This window comes from Phalacrocorax carbo, chromosome Z, assembly GCF_963921805.1.
Source record: "Phalacrocorax carbo chromosome Z, bPhaCar2.1, whole genome shotgun sequence".
Classification (NCBI taxonomy): domain Eukaryota; kingdom Metazoa; phylum Chordata; class Aves; order Suliformes; family Phalacrocoracidae; genus Phalacrocorax; species Phalacrocorax carbo.
In genome coordinates this window covers 26,316,514-26,333,088 of record NC_087548.1, presented here as the reverse complement: position 1 = coordinate 26,333,088, position 16,575 = coordinate 26,316,514, and the positions used below count along the sequence as shown (strand labels likewise).

Below are 16,575 nucleotides of genomic sequence, written 5' to 3'. Positions count from 1 at the left end.
AGATGTTAAGCTCTATGGCTGCAGAAAAGTTTCTGTTGCTCAACATCGGTTCAGGGAGCATGAATGAGATAAACTGTCTAAAAGAATCAGCTTACTAACAGAGAAAAACTGCAACAGATAATGTTCATCGGAGATCTAGCCCCACTTTCTATTATGTGGGCTAAAAATAACATAACAGGCTTTAAGCTAGGTTTCTTACAAGAACCTCTAAAGGTCAGTGACAATGTTGTGATTATTAATTATTTCAAGCCTGTGCTGAGTACCTCAATCAGGGGTTATTTTCACAATTAGATGCAGCCATGAAGCTGGTAAATGACTTCTAGCCACTAAAGCTGACAGGCTGGCTTCATGGAAATCAGTGACAAAACTTACACTGATTTCAGAAGAACTAGAACTTCATCTGCAGTGTAAAAGGCAGATAACATATAATGAATATTGTACTGCTTTTGCAAGAGTATGGGATGACCAGAACTGCCATTTTGGCACTGTTTGACACAAGACTATTTTGGAGCTACTCAACTACTCCAGTTCAATACATAGGATGGCTGTGAGTCAGCTGAAATTATTTGCTCCCTAGTTCCCTCTAATATGAGCATTTAGGCCTCATTTTCAAAGTAGGCCACATATAGACAGGAAGAGTTGGCCAGGGATGCTGGTAAATAGACATCTCAGTCCTTACTGAAGCCTCAACAACTGAAATGCAGTTTCAAAACAAACTTTATTCTGCTTGAAGACTTATTACAATTTTTAAAGCAACTTAAAAACAAGACACAGCTCCATCAACTCTATAGCTTAAACAAAACTTCAAGGAGGCTTGTTCTCATTGTTGCCTTGTAAAGGCAATTTACAACCCACTTTACCCTCCACCTCCTCAAAGACCATTTTAAAACAAAGTAATCTTAATGTTTTAAAGACAGTTAACAGAACAGAGCTTTATTTTTAAAAACAAGAATAAAAAAAAATAGCAGCATCTTGGGCAGCTAATGCAGTCTCATTAGGACAAGTGCAATGTAATGTTACCAACTCCCACAGTTCAGTTTAGTCTTCAACTGCAGTAAATTCATGATTCTACACAAAATGTTGCATTTTGGAACCTTGTCCCATGGGAGGCATTGTGCTTTGAGCTGCCCATTTCTAAAGTGACCCTGAAGAAAAATACTATCAGGATTCACTTTCCCAACTTAATACCATGCATAGCAAAAGCACTGTGTGAAAATCGGCAGAAGTTTTCCCCATTAGAAGCATCTGAATGTTTTCCCAAGCATTATTATTTCATTGCCAATTACAAGACAAAGCCATTTCTTTGCTACAGAACAGTTGACACCAAATAGAAAATTTCAAGATTTGGTTTTACAGATTGCTTGACAAGATTTCGTAGATAACTGAACCATACAGACAAGCCTTTTTTTTTTTTTTAAAAAAAATATCCAACAACACACAGTAACTTAGTCTTCTAACTGTATTTGGAAACATGCTGCACCCACAAAGGTCTAGTGTGCACGTGTGTGTGTCTTTAAACAAAGTTAATGATATCACTTACTGAATTCAGCAAAATGATCATGTTTGGTGAAAATGTACCTATACTAGGATCTAGTCATATATAAACAGCAAGTGTGCGCATGTATGTGTACACATGCTCAAACCTGCAAATTCAAATTTCAACCTAATCAGAAACTCTTAATTTTGCTTGCGGGTTTTGGTTCTTTGTGTTATGTTTCATACCTTTCAAAGGCTTTGTGAAAGTGCTGCTGCAGTGCAGCGTAACTCACAGATTTAAAATAAAACAAAAAAATCCCCAAACCAAAAACACGTAACAAAACAAATCCCACCCTTGAATCACATTAGATGGAAAAACTACATGTCAATAGAAATACAGAACAGCACCGTGTTTCTTCAGTTATATCCACATGCTTTTTTTTCTGTACATATTAGTCTGCTTGAGATCAAATCAAAACTGGAGTGAACTATATGATACATTAAGGACAAGTCTGCAGTGAATAGGGCCTTTGGCAGGACGTAGCTCTGTGCATTAAGGAGGGTGGGAAATGCAGAGGCCACACAATATGTTATGTACCAAAGAAAAGCCACTCATGCCAGTTTGAGAGTGTAAGTGATCCCTGCAAATTGCACAGACCCTGCCAGGCAGAACATCCCCATCGGAAGCCCTAAGCACTCATCCTCACAACACAGTGCTTATTTCTCATTGTTGCTTGTGCAAGAAAAGCAAGTGCCAAATTTGCACACATTTTTTTTCTCTGCTACAACCACAGATGAAGAGAAGTTGTACAGCACAACAGGAACACGATATCCCCTATTGGGCCAGGCATGCTAAGGATATGGCCCACTGACATAGTAGAAGTTTTCTTAGTACAAGGAAAATTAGCTCCAAATGCCTTAACTATGATAAAATTTGAGAAATGCTACGTGAAACATCAATTCAGATTACATATATTTTGCTTACAGAGAAAAAATACAATTTTACTCTTAAAATATTTAACACTCAAAAATTAATATATGTTCAAAGAATATCTTGGATTGCTACAAGCGTTAAATTGTTGTATATTGAACTAATTTGTAACTTCAAGCCCAGCAGTATAACTGGCATGCTAGAGTAATTGTTGGTGCTTTTCATAGTAAAAACCAGTTATTAGTAAACCAAATATATATGGTCCTACAGGCCTGAAAAGACTGTGGAATGAGGAAGGGAAGGGATGAAGACTAAACTTCTATTCAGAAAAAATATTCAGAATATTTTAAGTGGTGACTACCCCAAAACATTAATGTTGGTTGAATCTTGCTTCCTGATATAAATTCTAGTAAGAAAATACATCTATAGGAAAGCAAAAATAACCCACTAAAAGAAAGGAGCACAAAATCAAAATACAATCAAAAGCCTTGCAGCCTCAGAAGTGAAGGAATAATCTAAAATTTAAAATATAATATAAAAACTACTGGAGACTGGCAAATTTCTTATTATTACCAATAGCTTAATAAGCACTGCATATCACGTATCTCTAAACACACGTATCTCTAAAACAGAGCTATTATGAGAGATTTCCGTGGTCTTTCTCTTTTGACTGTGTGTGCAACTCCCTTTAACAGTAATGGGTTTTGTCTTTGCATCTTGGGGGAAGAATAAATTCATATGTTCACTTAGTCAAAACTTTTCCAAGATTTCTCTGAACTTCATTACTTTATCAGTTTGCAATGTGTGAATTTCCTCAGTGGTCAGGACAATAAATAACCATTACAAACCACCCACAGTGAATTGTCCCAGAATTCTCAGTAAGTTTGCTCTAGTGGGATTCACGTATCTGTCTCCTTTAACTAAACCATAATCTGTAAGTCTCTGGTGCCTGAAGTTATAGAATTGTTCACTTTGATACTGCCTCAGACTATAAACTTAGGAAAATAAATTTAAATGTTAAATATGATAGCCTAATAATTTTAAAAACACATGTTTTCCAGTCTCAATTAGCTGTATGTTGTATCCAAATGTTCTCAGTAAAGGTGGGAGCTTTTTTTTTCCACAATACTAATACAAAAAACAAACCTAGGCAACAGATTAGAGAAATCTCCTTCATATGAAATGAAAATAACTTTAGATGCTGACAAAGATTCTGCCACAGCAGGTCACGAAGTCATTTCTTTACGATGAAGAGTGGATTCATTCTGAAATCCATTCTGAAATCCCCAGTAGCCAAATTTCCCGTTTTTTCTGCAGTCACTATCAGAGAAGGATACACAATATTTTTGTCTTCCAAAGACAATCATGATAGAAGATCAAAATGCTCCAAAAAGCAAACATAGTGTGGTACCGTATTCTAAAGATATCTCTGGAACGATATTGTTGGACTCAGTGATATTGTGTAATGGTCATATATTTTGTATTGAATAAAGCAGCTTTGAAGCTTATCAGGCACTGCCCAACAAAATATTATTCAAAAAGAAAATTATGAACTTTTAAAACTTTGAGCTAGTAGCTCAATATTCTATACAAAGAAAATTGTAAAATATTTCATAGTTTTAGTTCTGAAGCCAGCTCTTGCTAGCTTCCTGTACATAAAAAAAACCCCAAACAAAAAAACCCCAAAATGAATAACAAAAAATAACCATCAGGAAAAATATTCTCAGGCAAAAAAAAAAAAAAGACACTGAAACAAGAAAGAAAAACAAGCTAACCTGCAGATATGCTAGAGAGAAGACCACAGCCTAAAGAAAGTTCAGTATTGCATAGCACAGTCTAGGAATTCAGCTTTGAGCAAACAGAAAAGGGAAAAGAGAAGCAGTTTGGTATTGATAGTTTCCATCAATGATAGTTAGTCACCCAATAGTATGTACATTATTATATACTGTATGCCATTGCAAGTCCTGTTTTCTTCAGTCTTAAATATATTCTTAAAACAGGATTTTTAAACGTCTAAACAAAACATTTTCTGGCACTTTGCTATTACAATTACTCTGAACAACATACTGTAACTGAAGTCCTTTATAAAGTGTCCCTTAGAAATGAAAGTGCCATTCTGCTACATATCATCCACTAGAAACCAAAAAATCCACAATGCTCTGTGTCTGGATCCACTGAGTGCAGCAACACCAAATCCAAGCCAGGTCGTGACCACAAAATTCCAGTAACTGAATGACAAAGACCTCCTACACCTTGTGTCTGAAGAATCCAATGCCAATGTTCTAGCTGGTAAAGCTTCAGAAGTGGTCGTAAACAAGCACCATGGTTAAAGGCCTCTATGTCCCTGCAGGGAGATCAGGTTAGGATTTCTCTCTCTTCTGTTTTTCTCTTCTTAATTAAAAAAAAAAAAAAAGCACTTCAGATTAGAAACATACGTTCACAGATTAATACTGTGATCTCTCCCACTGCAGTTGTGAAGGAAAGCTCTAGTCCCATCTGAAGCCAGATAGCTTTGATACTGCAGCTCAAATTCTTGAGTAAGGCTGAAAGGAGCCTTCTCTCTCCAGAGGCCTCAATGTTGTCAGATATTTTCTTTAGAAAAAAACCAAACAACCCAAAGTACTAAGATCTTCATCGCCTCTGCTGTGCATATACTGGGTAGGCTAGGGTGACATTGAGAGAGTCATTGTGCTGCACGAGTGATGTGTGTTGATAATGTAGCACCAGTTCTTTGAGCGAGTTGTACAAGTTATATGGCTCTGCAAATCCATAGCCAGTAGGTGTTTTGTTTATCACACAGTGCTTTACTTCTCCATCCACCCTAAAGAGGAAAAAAAGCGATCAGTTTTTAGTTTGTCAGTACAGCAGAGTTAAGCTAGAAAATAACACATCAGCAATAAATCTTAAGATGCTAGTCACTACATAGAATTCCTGCCTTCCCTCATGGGATAATGGTAGAAGCCTAGGTTTAACCCAAATTCTCAGATGTTGTATTAGGTTAGGGAGGCAGGAGATAGGCGGGGCTCAGCAGCTGCACGTAAAGGAGTGCATCCATGCTTTGGTTTCCCTTCTGCATGCAGCGTACCTGTGGGAGTGGCACATGTTTGAGCTGTGTAGGAAATGGAGCAGCAATAAGGATGGCCTCAGGACTTTTTGGTCTGCTTCTGAGGTCAAAGGTCCAATGGGAGCCATGCATATGCAACTGCCTATCGGCCCCTGGCTCAAGGTAGGTGCCTCAAATGTTAGTTACATCAGTCACAAATTAGGGTACGTACACAACAGAGCAAGCATAGCAGCCTTGTTTGCTGCTCTCTCGAACAAGGAATGTTCCGTCTCGCTTTCCCCGCAGCAGATTTTCAGCTTGGCTTCTATTGATATTTCCCACATTCCACGTTCTCTCATCGTGATGGGGCAAGTCCTCATCATCATCTACCATAGAGTATTGGCTGTTGAAATAGGACAAAATGTGTTTATGAAACACATAGCAGAACAATATCCATGAATTAAGCAGTTCCCATTTCATACTACTTGGGGAAAAAAAAATAATCAGTGATTAATGGAATGCTTCCCTGGTAAAACAAGAGATATAAACCACTCCACTGTTTAAACCACTGAATAAAAATAAAATATAAGTTCTTGTTCTTGTTTCTTTTAAAAACACTCATGTAAATCTGAAGAAGGATATAAAAGGATGCTGTGCTATCTTTCAGAATCTGCTGCGAGCAATTCAGTACTTCTACTGTTGCTCACTGTTTTGGTAAATAGCAAGCCCAAAGAAATCAATACCCTCTGAGTCAGCTTCATTTCCAAAGATCAGAACACCTGGTAAGCAGTGAAAAATCATGCCATATATCAACTACAGCTGCTGCTTAGGAAAGCTATGAGCAGTTGTACAGGTAGACAGATTAATTATTTATAGGGGAGATGGCTTTGCGGAAAGGGTGGAATAGAAGAGTGCTCTCTCTCTCCTTAGAATCAGGTTATGAGAAAAGCATATGATATAGGGCCTTCTCTACCAAAACAGACACCAACTACAAAGCTGATTCAAAGTTACAGACAACCCTCCAAGCTAAAGCCTACCATGAAAGAAGATGTCTCTGGCTCAGCTGTGTGGACACCACTTTGATATCCTGCAGTTCCAGAGCTCCCCACTCCACCAGCAGCTTGCACCCGTGAGCCCTGCCTCTCCTGCTGAGCTTGCAATCCATCTGTGTTTGGCTAATGTATTTATTCTCTCTGTAATAGGTTTTTAATCAGTTTTCCTTGGCCTAAGAGAACACAACTTTTCACTCATCTACAGTTCCGTCTTTCTGAAGATTCTCAAAGTAGTCTACAGAAATCAGCAATCTCACACAGAATTCAATTTTTCAGAAAGAAGGGTTCTTTTGTTTCAGATGACACTCCTTCTAGGTCCCTTATCCCATCGTACTCTTTTGTCCTGTATGATATTCAAATGCATTCAGCAGTGGCTCTATTTTCAACTAGCATCTAGAGAAAGTGATTCCTGTTTTTCTTGCAGCTCATTTTATTGATTTTTTTTCTGCATTACATTTTTCCTAAAGCAATAGTCTGAAAGTTTCATTTTTCAGCAGAAACCTGAGCACTAACCAGACTCGCGGGTAAGCAGAGTTACAGAGAGAAAAGGAAGACTTTCTTTTAACAGTTTCACTTACTGTTTTGATGCTACATTAGAACTATGCCCTGGCATTGTTTTTTGTCTACCATTTAAGTGATGGGACTACTGCTGGAAAAAGGTCCCTACATATTCTCCATCATACCATCTTTGAGCTGTGCTAAGACTACGTGAACAACTTGGCTTTAAAAAGTGTATGCCATTTTCATCCCCTGCTTCTACCAGTGCAGACATAGCAGAGATGCACAATTTCCAGGATAACAGTAGGAGATTCAATAAACCAAGCCAAATTAAAATAGATGTGGACATGGCTAGAATGTAAATCCACAAAAGAGTCATTTCAGTTTGCTGCTTCTGCTATATGTTCAGCCAAGCAGCATAAAAGGCATGCACAGGAAGCTACCTAGGCAGAAAATGTTGATATGAATAATACTCAGACAACTTTGTTTTTCTCTTTGTTCATTCTTCACTGTTACTACACTTTTGAGATTACTTTGTGGCTTCCTTTTGTTAAAATTTGGTCTACATTCACACCACCCAAGTGTTTTTTGCTTTCTTCCCAGGAATGAAGTGAAACACGTTCATTAGCCAAATCCCTGCCAGAACCTATAGTAAACTGAGTTTATGAAATGACAGAACTCTACCCTGCAATTTCCCAGTAAAATTAACCAGACCACAAAACCAGAGAAGGACCTCTCTTCAGCATATAAAATTTTATCATCTCCAATAGCAATGTGATATGCTGATGTGGGTATTAGTATACTAGGTAGCACCATAGTACCAACACTTGAAATTTGGAAAAAGCCTGCGCGTGCCTAAGTTCTGAACAACTTATCCATCCAAATAGCATCTCTAAAAGACATTAACACCTTATGGTCTTTATTTTGCTGGTAAGAGTAAAGGCACAGGTTAAAATCAGTGCTTTGCTGTAGTAACTCGATTATATGCACTTCTCTGAATAATGGAGAGTAGGGCGTGAGCAGAGTCCTTTCTAACACTTGCATGATCTAGGCTGCCATGTGTTAACGGTGTGCATTGTTACTGGAGACCTAGGCTTGAGACTTTCTCTGTGTGGTCCAGCAATTAAATATGTTTTATCTCACTTTTGTGTAAGATGATTTGAAATACCAGAAATATTTAATTCTTTTAATACTCACTCTTCTGTATTTTCATTTCCAAGCCATTCATTTAGCTTCTTTTGCCGAACACCTTTTTGAGTCAGCCACCTGGACAATAATTGCAAATAAAATTAATTGCTAGTCACAGAAGCTGGATAGCAATAAATTTTTTTTATTTTTTTTCAAAAAAATTTTGTTAATTCATAATGATACTCACATCAAGTACTGATCTCTTGTCTTCCTCAGCTGTATGAGGTCTGGCTTAATGCTGTTCATACGCTTGTCTATCTCTCTATATTCAGCTGCTTGCTTCTTTAAATCCTCTTCTAATCTACGCCTGCTGTCCACAATTTCACTTATTCGAGACTTAAGTTTTTCATAGTTGTGCATAATTCTGAATGGAATAATGTGGTAGGTTACACTCTGATGATGTCTTATTCATAACTTTATAATCTGCTATTTAGCGGTGTAGACAGGAGAACAGATTATTTGTCTAGATGTAGCTATACATTTAGCAAGTTCATATCTACCCCATTTGAGGCTTGGTTTGCTTACAACTGAACAACTTTAAACTTGCCATCTTACTTTAGTTTTAGGCAGATCTATACGTGGCATTGTTTCTTTCTACAAAATCATTCAATCTGAAATGCAAATACAAATACTGACCTCTGTATTTCTTTTTCATTTCCTTCCCGCTTAAATTTTTCAATGTATTCCTTACTGTATCTTTCTTGTGTCTGGCACTGCTCTTCAAATATTTTTATTGTTTCATTAAATGCTTCAATAGCTGTTCTTTTCATTTGAATTTCCTGAAAATAAAATAATTGTTATTACAGTTGTTATCAGAAAGGATGATTTATTGGCTTATATCACAGAAACACTTCAGTATATTGTAACAAAGACTTCAAAATCCCTTTACTTGAATGTGTTGTGTCCAGAGCCTTATAAGACAGAGAGAATAGGCCTGTGCAAAAGGCTACCATGACAAGGCTTTTCATGATGAGGTTTTCCAAGAAGTAAAAGCTGCTAGACAAAGAGCTAGCTACAATCTTTGCTTTGTATACATAAGTTTTATTTGTGATGATTAGAGCCTTATGGCAAGGCACTTTGCCCTTCATGCCAACTAATGTCCTTAGAGGCACACCTGGCTTTCTGAAATGAAAGTGTAAGGTATTGGCCGGAACAGATCTCAAGAAGTCATCTAGTCCATCCTCCTGCCCTTACATAGCTAGTCAATAGCTAAGTCTTTTAAGTCATTAGTTCAAGTTGCCTGCACTTCTCCACCTTTCTTCAAGTTATCTCCCGCACATTTTAAGCAGTCTTGATTCTGGGTCTGTAAAACAGCAATAATTCACTGGCACTTCATGACTTGGCTAGTAATTAAGTTGAAAGAGGACTGAGGCAGCTTTTCATTCCTGCACTGTATCAACACACACCATCTCTCTACCCTGCACAGATTAAACCAGACCCTTCAAAAATTGGTAATAAAACACAATGCTTCCCTGTAAACGTGTCTTGAAAACCATAACTTGGCTTGAAGAGGTCAGTATGCAGAAGTGTTGGTAAATCAAGATAGTTCTGTGCTTGCCTTGGATGCAGGTGTCAGACTTGGGCACGGGGTGGTTAGGTTACAGGTGGTGACTGTTCAAATATGAGTAAGTGATTCTACTGTACTGAGCAAGCACATCAGATATGTTTCCTCTTTTGGGCAATGGTAGTGGTGGCAGAAGGGAGGGGGAGGATGATGAAGGAAGATGGCAGTATGAATTTACAATCATATTCTTCTAAGCCTACAGAAGTCTTTCACTCTCCCTTTGTTTGTAAATCTAGCTCACCTGAGATGTTCTTGTGTAGTCTTCATACAGTCTGTCATATTCTCGGCTTTTTTCTTGGAACTGGGTATTATATTCATGTAATTTCTTTCCCACTGCTTCAATGCTGTCCTCTTTCACAACTTGATCCTGGAATGATGAACAGAAGGAAAGATGCTTCATGAAGAAACAATTATATTGCACAGATTTGCAGGATAAAACTGCTTAAAAGTGCCTCGATAGTTACATGGTAAAAGTGACTCCTCTTTCATTAATACGGAGATATAATATACTATATGCATAATATGCAAATGAGAAATTAATGACAAAAAGCAATTTTGCATTTCAAGTGTTCAGCTGAATATGATTTATTTTGTCATTAATGAGTGGGATATTTATTAACATAGTCTATTTCTAAAAATGTATCTGCAGTATTTAAAGTTTTAATTATTTATATTCAAACTGTGGAGTTGGTTTTAAACAAAAATATCCATTTTTATACCCACGCTATTTTTTCAATTATTAACAGGGCCGAAGTTCTTCATGATAAATGACTCCCCACTCTGCAGTAATTTCTCTGTATTTAAGTGAAACACAAAGAAAATAGACCAAATTACCTGCTGGTACTTAGATACTGGATACAGTAATTTTACATCCAGTTTAGGATTATACTGGGCTAGAGATTCATTCCGGTAGTGGTTTATTAGCTCGACCACAGAGTTGAAAGTTAATGGGTCAGAAAAGCCATATTTTCCATCTCGATGAAATATTTTGATTAATTTGTTATTTCCTCCTTTCCTGCAAATAAAGTTCATTGAAAAGTTAGGCGTACTATTTCCTAAAGAACACTGTATTTTAAATGCAGTACTGCATTTTACTTACTGTCTTAACAGTAAATACTTTATTTACTTTCAAGCATTACAGATCTAGCGTAACTAATCTTACCTTAGCGTAAGTGTGTAGTCCCCATGCATTTTGGTTGAAGCATCTCGTACCAAAAAGGTACCATCAGCAGTGTCTCGAAGCTTCTCATTTACTTCCTCTCTAAAATGAAAGCAAAAGTAACCAATCATTTCAGCTACTTCTCATTCATTTTTCCTCTCACTGTGCTCTAATTTCTTCTGTATTAAAATAAGTGGTTTTTATAAGCCTTCTTGATCTCTAAATTAATATATTTAATAGCTTATTTAACACTGCTGGAGAACAACTGTGATATAAAAATGGTATATCCTACGTCCTCTCACTGCTGGACAAAATTATATTAATGCAAAGGTCTTTCTGCTTGTTCATACAAGCCTGCACAATTGGAGCAGCCAGTGCTGGTCTAATGTACCTATATATAGTACAGTTAAAAATGTTGCTAATATATGGCACTTGTTAGTCTGGCCTGTTAACTATTGTGTCTACAGTTTAGGTTCTGGATGACAGACAAGAAGAAAATAGTTATTTCCTGGTGTTGTCCTTCTATTCTAGCATTTCATATAGCTGTCTTAAAGTAACAGAACAATCATTTCACACACTACATTCTAAATGACTGCCAGTAACTTTTTAGTCATGTTTGGAATCAAACCAACTGTAACATGTCTGTATTGGAAAATATCCTAAAAATGGCTCTTAGACCTGTAATTCTTCTGTACTTACACAAAATATGTACATGCAGAATAGCACAGCAAGAACATAAAGCCAAACATAAAAAATACATAACTTGAGCTGATTTACCTTGAAATATCTCCCCAGTACCATTCAGCATCTTGTAATGACATGTTGTTATTCATGCCGTTGTTAGCTACAGTATTAGGTTTCGGTGGCTTAGGAGGCAGTGCTGCAGATGACAGGGGGCAAAAAGGTTGATTATAACTCGTTAAAAACCAGACCATATATTCCTTGAAATTACACATTATTACATGAATGAGGAAAAAAAAAGAGTAACTACAAAAATAGTTTTTTCAAGATATTTTACTGAAAACAGTGTAATTTAACAAGAAAGATGTACTGTTTCACAAAAGTAAGTTACTCTTGCAATAATATATTTTAAGCAAAATATAACACCATACTTGTCTCCTCCCCCGTGAAGAAATCATTTGAGGAAAAAAAAATTCTGAAGTTTGTTTTTACTTTCTTCCACTCTCTTCAGGTAAATATAAATAACAAAACATGTAAAATTTCTTCTTTTTTCCTCCTGTGTAATGACCTTAGAGATGTTGCTGCTTCCTTACCGAGAAGCTGAGTAATAAAAGATGGAAACCCACGGCAATACTGTATATTTTAAGAAGAATTGGGGTTTTTGTGATCCTCAGCACTCTGTGCGATGATTTGCCAAAAACACACTTTAAGAAACCCATCTGTGACCCAAATATCCCTTGTGTTAATCTTAGTATTCCACAGAATAAATTGTGTTCCAAATGCTAGGACTGATTAAAAACCACATCCCCCTCCTCTCAATGTCAAAGCTGCATACGTATACCAGTGGGTGCCAGAGAAGATACTGCAGCACTCCTGACTTAGTAGCAGGGGGGACTACATTGGAATCAGGATTAAAAATCAACCCAGCTCTTTTAGTTCTCCAGTAAGTACATCATTCCTTATGAACGTCCCTGCCCTATATATTATGACTGGCTACAAAAGACAATGTTTTTAAAGTTGCAATGAATATCAAGATAACAAAATATTTTCATATGATATGAAAAAATTATGCAATATCAGGTATTCAATAAATATTGCTAGATTTTAAAATCTGTTTTTCCTCCAACAATCCAAAACAATGATTTGTAATCACTGTTTCGGGCAATTAAAGTGTTATTACAGCATCTCCTTTTAGTCACAGTGTGGAACACAGACAGCAAAAGTAATAATAAAAGAAACACAAAATTTTTATAATACAGTAGCAGAATTAGAACTACATCTGACAGAATAAAACCAAAACAGAAGCAGGTCAATTCAGTAAAAATTTGATTAAGTAAGCAGGCAGGTATTTCTACAGGTTATGATTCTAATTACTATAACCATGCACTAAACCACAATTTAATTATAATTTATGAAAAAAAGGAAAAAGAAAAAGCTATTTGTATCATTGACAAAGTAAAGAAATTCTACATAACCACTAAGAATTTTTCAGCAGCTATTGTAAAGACCAAAATTAATTAAGTCTTCCATAATAAGACTGCAGTTTTACCTGGTGGATCCATTTCTATGTAAAACATCAAGTCTGTGCCACAATTTATATCTGTCTTAGGATATTCTATATCCAGTTCTTCCATATTCCAAACAGTATTGTACATTTGTATGAGTTTCACTGAGTAAGCTCTGATACAAGAAAAGAGTCAGGCTCTCTTTGTAATGGTGTCTTGGAATTCATTTTAAAACCTATAAGGGGCTGCACTGTAACCTATTACATCATAATCCTCAGCCAATCATGTCAAAATAATGTCACCAGACCACTCCTGTTTCATCATTTTGTTCTACATTAATCTTAAAACAATTTCAGTTTCAGAAACCATCTACATTTAGCAGAACTGCAATATAAACCTGGTACTGCAAACAAAAGAAGCGAGTGGGCTCTCCTCACCCGCCTCCCGGCTCATTTTCCTGACTTTACAGCATGGTACAGTCCAATCCTGGCAGGATGACAAAAGGCTGATATGCTGCAGCACGTAGCTCTTACACACACGCGCACACAACACACGCGCACTCACACACAGGGCAGCTCCCTTTAGAAGTAGGTCGGGCACATCTCAGTTGCTTTCTCCTGCTTGGATGCCTGAAGTTTACCATTCAAAAAGCCTTAAAAGGCTTCTGGACCTACTGTACATATTAAAGGTGCAGAAGGGAAAAGAACATTCCTCTGTGCATGTGTGTGTATCCATTACACACCCATTTTACACATACGCACACAGAAGCATATATAACGCCACATAATGAAATATGGATTATGTTTCTAAACTGTGCAGATTTCTGTTATCTTAATGAATACACAGGTCTGATATAGTTGATATTATATAAAATGTGCTTACTGCAGAGATGTCTTCCCCCCCATATCATTTACTAATAAAATACAATTGTAATGGATCTAGATTAAGTAATTTTGAAATCCCCAAACCAAATATTGTGATCTTAAATTCAGCAGACTTGCCTAAACCGTGGAAGAAAGTCAAAACTGAGCAAGATCTTGAAACGTGATTTTGCTGAACATAAAAAGCCAGTCTGTCAGGATACAACCAGCTTTAGTCTGCCTTTTCACACTGTTTCTCTACCTTGTTCTTATCGAGATATTTATCAAGTTAATTGTTTTTAAAAGCAAGAGTCCCTTGTCAGTGTCTCCTTCCTCACTTGACTTTATGTCATAAGTATCCTCCTACCATTTAGAAATATTCCTTCTTAACTCCCCCCATCACTGACTGTAACCCTCTTAGACCTCTTGGAAGAAACATGCACAGAATAGACTATTAATTCCAGAGCAGAATGCTATGTAAAGCAATGTGACTGCTTTATACTCACTATAATCTATGGGGGCAGAAAACCAGATACCAAAAATAACCACAACAAAGAGTAGCTGTAGCAACTATCTGTGCCTATATCATATGAAATCCTGGTGTGGCTCAAATGTGCTTTATCTCACAAACACTCATTAAAAAAATTAACACAATTTATATCCTTCCCAAATATTTCACATATATCTAACCCCTCTCTGTGCCCCTCAGCAGCTTACCCTTCTTAGACAAGCATTAACACACAAGAACATGTCTGGAGCACCAACAGCTACAAAAAATGCACGCTAGTTTTGCTTTATACATAACAAGCTTAAATTCATTCTGAAGTAGACTCTCCCCTCCCTGTTTAGGTAGACATGCTCCAAAGATTCCTTCCATTTCAAAAATGAAATAGGATACTTAAAATCATCCCAGACACAAGTCCAAACACTGAACTTGGAGGTTTAGCCCACCTGCTACCCAAACAGTTGAGTTGCCAAAGCAATTATTTAAATTAGGTTTTAAAGATTTCCTACAAAGACTAACTACTTTGCTGCATTTAGGTCTCTCGTGGGATCGGGAAGTTTCTTTATTCTGTTGAAAAAAGGCTTTCAGGTAAAATTACTTCTCCACTTTCACTGTTTCACTGATGGCCAAATTCTGGACTGCCCACACGTGTATAATCAGGTTAGTGCTCAGCTCAGACTAGCCTTGCTTACAGGCAAGAAAAGACAGGAGGCAGACAGGCGATTTCCCCATTCCCTGTATAACCTGGAGAGGTACTCAGGTACTTGACTTTCATTCATGTATCTTAAGACCATGAAAGCTCTACCTGGAAATCAGTTACAGTAAAATACTTCCATGAGGTGATGAAGAAAACACACACAGAAATTCAAAATCACTTACTTTGTAAATTATGCATCAGAAATGCTTGCTCTTGTAATACAGCCTGAAAACACAATCCAATAACCTGAAAAATTAATTGGTTTCCTCTTATAAAAATCTTGCTTTAAAAAAACCCTCAAAACTCCGTTTACTAGGAAGCTTCTCTGAAGCAATGAAGAAAAAAAAATCTGAAAGAGATTGCTCTGCTTTCCAACCAGTGTTCCATAAAAAACCCTAAAAAAGCTTTAACATGCAGTGAGAAAATCCAAGCCTTCTCTCCCTTAACTGCTTAAAGCTCTGTGTTGTGCAGAAGATATCCTCTTACTTTGGTTCATCATTAAATAGTGAACCTGACTTTAGTACTGTTAAAAAAAAAACAAAAAAAACACAACACAAAAAACCAAACAAGGAACCACCACCCTCAGTAGCTTGCATGTCTCTCTCAGATAAAGATCTCAGTTTCATGATTAACTTGGGCAGGTTCAAATATTTGCTGAGCTAGGGATTTCAGGTGGGGGAGGGGGAGCCAGATTCAAAGTAAAAGTTGTCATCAGCTAACAAGTGGTCAATGCAGGGCTAACTTTCTCATTTTAGCTAAGTATATGAGAAGAGCATTGTAAGAGGCAGTAAAATAGTCTCTGTCGCTGGCTGCTGAGTGCAGTATTAAAGTTGAGAAAACACCATGAACAGCCAAATACAGGAAGTGACTAACTAACTGCAGAAAAAAACCCAAATCAAAACCTTCCTTGAAAAGAGCTGCATCTCTCAGCAGCCCTGTGCAAGCAAAATGGCCTGCTTGCAAGCACAGCATCACCTCCTACACACTCATGCTGGATCACAAATACAGGTGCTGCTTGAAGACCCTTAGCACGATGCTCTGAGACATTCTATCCATTTCCTATAAACTGAAAATAGTAAAAAACACCTGTCTGCATCCATGGTATCTTCCAGTATGTCAAGACTGTTAATTCCTTGGGCAGGCAGGTGGGAAAAGAGACTGTTCAGAGGGGGAACAGTTTGGGTCAAATATATTTTCCTTGCCTTAGTGTTTGCTGAGATCAGACTTGCTAAAGGAACAGAGCAGCAACTGAAGAGCCTGCTCCCCTTTGCCTACAGAGGTTAACTTCTTTGCCAGCTATACTTTTACCGAGAAATAAGTTCAAAGTAAAAGGAGAAGTAGACCACAAGATTTAATTCAGAGAAAGAAGAGAAGGGGATTAATATTTCCTACCACTTGTTGGAAACAGTGAGAGCA

General features: G+C 37.2%; 1 protein-coding gene across 4 annotated transcripts in view; it reads right to left on the bottom strand.

Annotated features, from left to right (window-relative positions):
- Window positions 1-699: 699 nt before the first annotated feature.
- PIK3R1 (phosphoinositide-3-kinase regulatory subunit 1) overlaps window positions 700-16,575 on the bottom strand; it is a 61,672-nt gene continuing 45,796 nt past the window's right edge. For 2 of the 4 annotated variants that reach the window (XM_064439462.1, XM_064439463.1), the window contains exons 8-16: window positions 11,689-11,791; window positions 10,915-11,013; window positions 10,587-10,767; window positions 9,994-10,119; window positions 8,825-8,967; window positions 8,376-8,552; window positions 8,198-8,266; window positions 5,683-5,853; window positions 700-5,228 (exon numbers count right to left, since the gene is read on the bottom strand). In XM_064439462.1, the coding sequence (XP_064295532.1) occupies window positions 5,039-5,228; window positions 5,683-5,853; window positions 8,198-8,266; window positions 8,376-8,552; window positions 8,825-8,967; window positions 9,994-10,119; window positions 10,587-10,767; window positions 10,915-11,013; window positions 11,689-11,791 (1,259 nt within the window). In that variant the 3' untranslated portion in view covers window positions 700-5,038. Of the gene's footprint in view, window positions 5,229-5,682; window positions 5,854-8,197; window positions 8,267-8,375; window positions 8,553-8,824; window positions 8,968-9,993; window positions 10,120-10,586; window positions 10,768-10,914; window positions 11,014-11,688; window positions 11,792-13,141; window positions 14,372-15,341; window positions 15,673-16,575 lie in introns of those variants that run through there. The other 2 variants (XM_009504146.2, XM_009504145.2) reach the window with 2 other exon arrangements.